A 1,360-nucleotide genomic window follows, 5' to 3' on the forward strand; every position below is an offset into this window, starting at 1 on the left:
TGCAAGCACTGTGGTAAACGTGTATCTGGCGAAAGTGGATGGTTTAGTAGTACAAAATGGATAGATAAATATAACGAATGTCGGGAAAGAGAATTTGAAGAAAAGAGAAAGATCAACCAGGCAAGCATTGATCCCATAGACCCCATAGACTAGTACCCCATTAACTAATTGGCGGGTGTGGTTATTGTTAATTAATTAATTAATTAATTACCGTTTATTGAATCTGTGCTTTGCTTGTCTGATCAATGCTTCTTCATTGTTTGGCTGTAGCTTAACAACAGTAGCATAGTCACTCATGGCCGCTTCTGTCTCACCTCGCTAAAAATATAAATAAAAATATATAAATAAATAAATAAATAAATAAATAATGATATTGAACCTCTCCATACCTTTTCTCTCAGTTCTGCTCTCAGGAATATTAATTTTGGATTCTTATCATCTTTCCATATTGCCTAAGAGAGAGAATATGAACATTAATAATAGTTCACTAACTCTGGTTATATTGTCAATAGCACTGCTTAAGTCACCTCTTTTAGCAAGCAGTATACCTCTATACACAGCAGCTATAAGCTCCACCCACTGCCCCACCCACTTACTTTGATAAAAACCCAAGCCCGTGATTGGCATCTTTCTTCAAAAGTTGAGTCAATTCATCAACTGCAGACTAAAGGAGGAGGAGAGATGGTTAATTTTAATTAAATTTTTTTACTTTTTCTTTTCCAAGTACAAGAAAGAGTAGGTGTCTTTCCCAGTGGGGCGTGGATAAGAAAGAACACACCTCCAGAGCTTCGGTGAAATCCTTCATTGCCTCTTCAAGAAACCCAAGCTAATTAAAACTAATAATTAATATAAATCAATGAATATATAATTACCTTACGATAGAGGATACCACGCTCAACAAGATACTCGGCTGTGTCTCGCTTACTGTCACGTGACCTGCTCGCTGCAATCTGATTGGTCAGATTATCAATCTCAGATGTATTCTATAAAGTATGTATTATTACACAGACATACAGTGTATATTACATATTAATTTATACTATGTGTATACCTCGTTCATTACAGATGGTAGTGAAGGAATTGATGATAGATCAAGATTAATAATTGAATTATTGGCACTGGTTCCGATGCTACTGGGTCCCACACTATTACCCCCTAGAACGGACCCTATAATATTACTAGGCCCCACACCAGTGAGGGGTCTAATGGGATCCATAGTCTTCCCAGTGTCCATGTCTCTCTTCCCAGTGTCTCTCTTGTTGGTTTTCATTGGATCCGGTAGCCACCATGGTACAGGAACTCGTCCCTTGTCATATTCTGCTATTGCGGCACGTACCTCCACCAGTACTTCATAAAACCA

The 1,360-nt window shown here is 37.9% G+C and overlaps 1 protein-coding gene across 1 annotated transcript in view; it reads right to left on the bottom strand.

The window, feature by feature from the left end:
* Positions 1-1,354, bottom strand: part of LOC109589984 (lipoprotein NlpI-like) — a 3,326-nt gene extending 1,972 nt beyond the window's left edge. Inside the window, exons 1-7 of the mRNA XM_020005950.1 lie at positions 1,052-1,354; positions 873-983; positions 710-826; positions 597-664; positions 493-550; positions 390-452; positions 212-318 (exon numbers count right to left, since the gene is read on the bottom strand). Of these exons, the coding sequence (XP_019861509.1) occupies positions 212-318; positions 390-452; positions 493-550; positions 597-664; positions 710-826; positions 873-983; positions 1,052-1,270 (743 nt within the window). The 5' untranslated portion in view covers positions 1,271-1,354. The remainder of the gene's footprint in view (positions 1-211; positions 319-389; positions 453-492; positions 551-596; positions 665-709; positions 827-872; positions 984-1,051) is intronic.
* Positions 1,355-1,360: the final 6 nt, after the last annotated feature.

Source organism: Amphimedon queenslandica, unplaced genomic scaffold (genome assembly GCF_000090795.2).
Source record: "Amphimedon queenslandica unplaced genomic scaffold, v1.1 AMPQUscaffold_10650, whole genome shotgun sequence".
Taxonomy (NCBI): Eukaryota; Metazoa; Porifera; class Demospongiae; order Haplosclerida; family Niphatidae; genus Amphimedon; species Amphimedon queenslandica.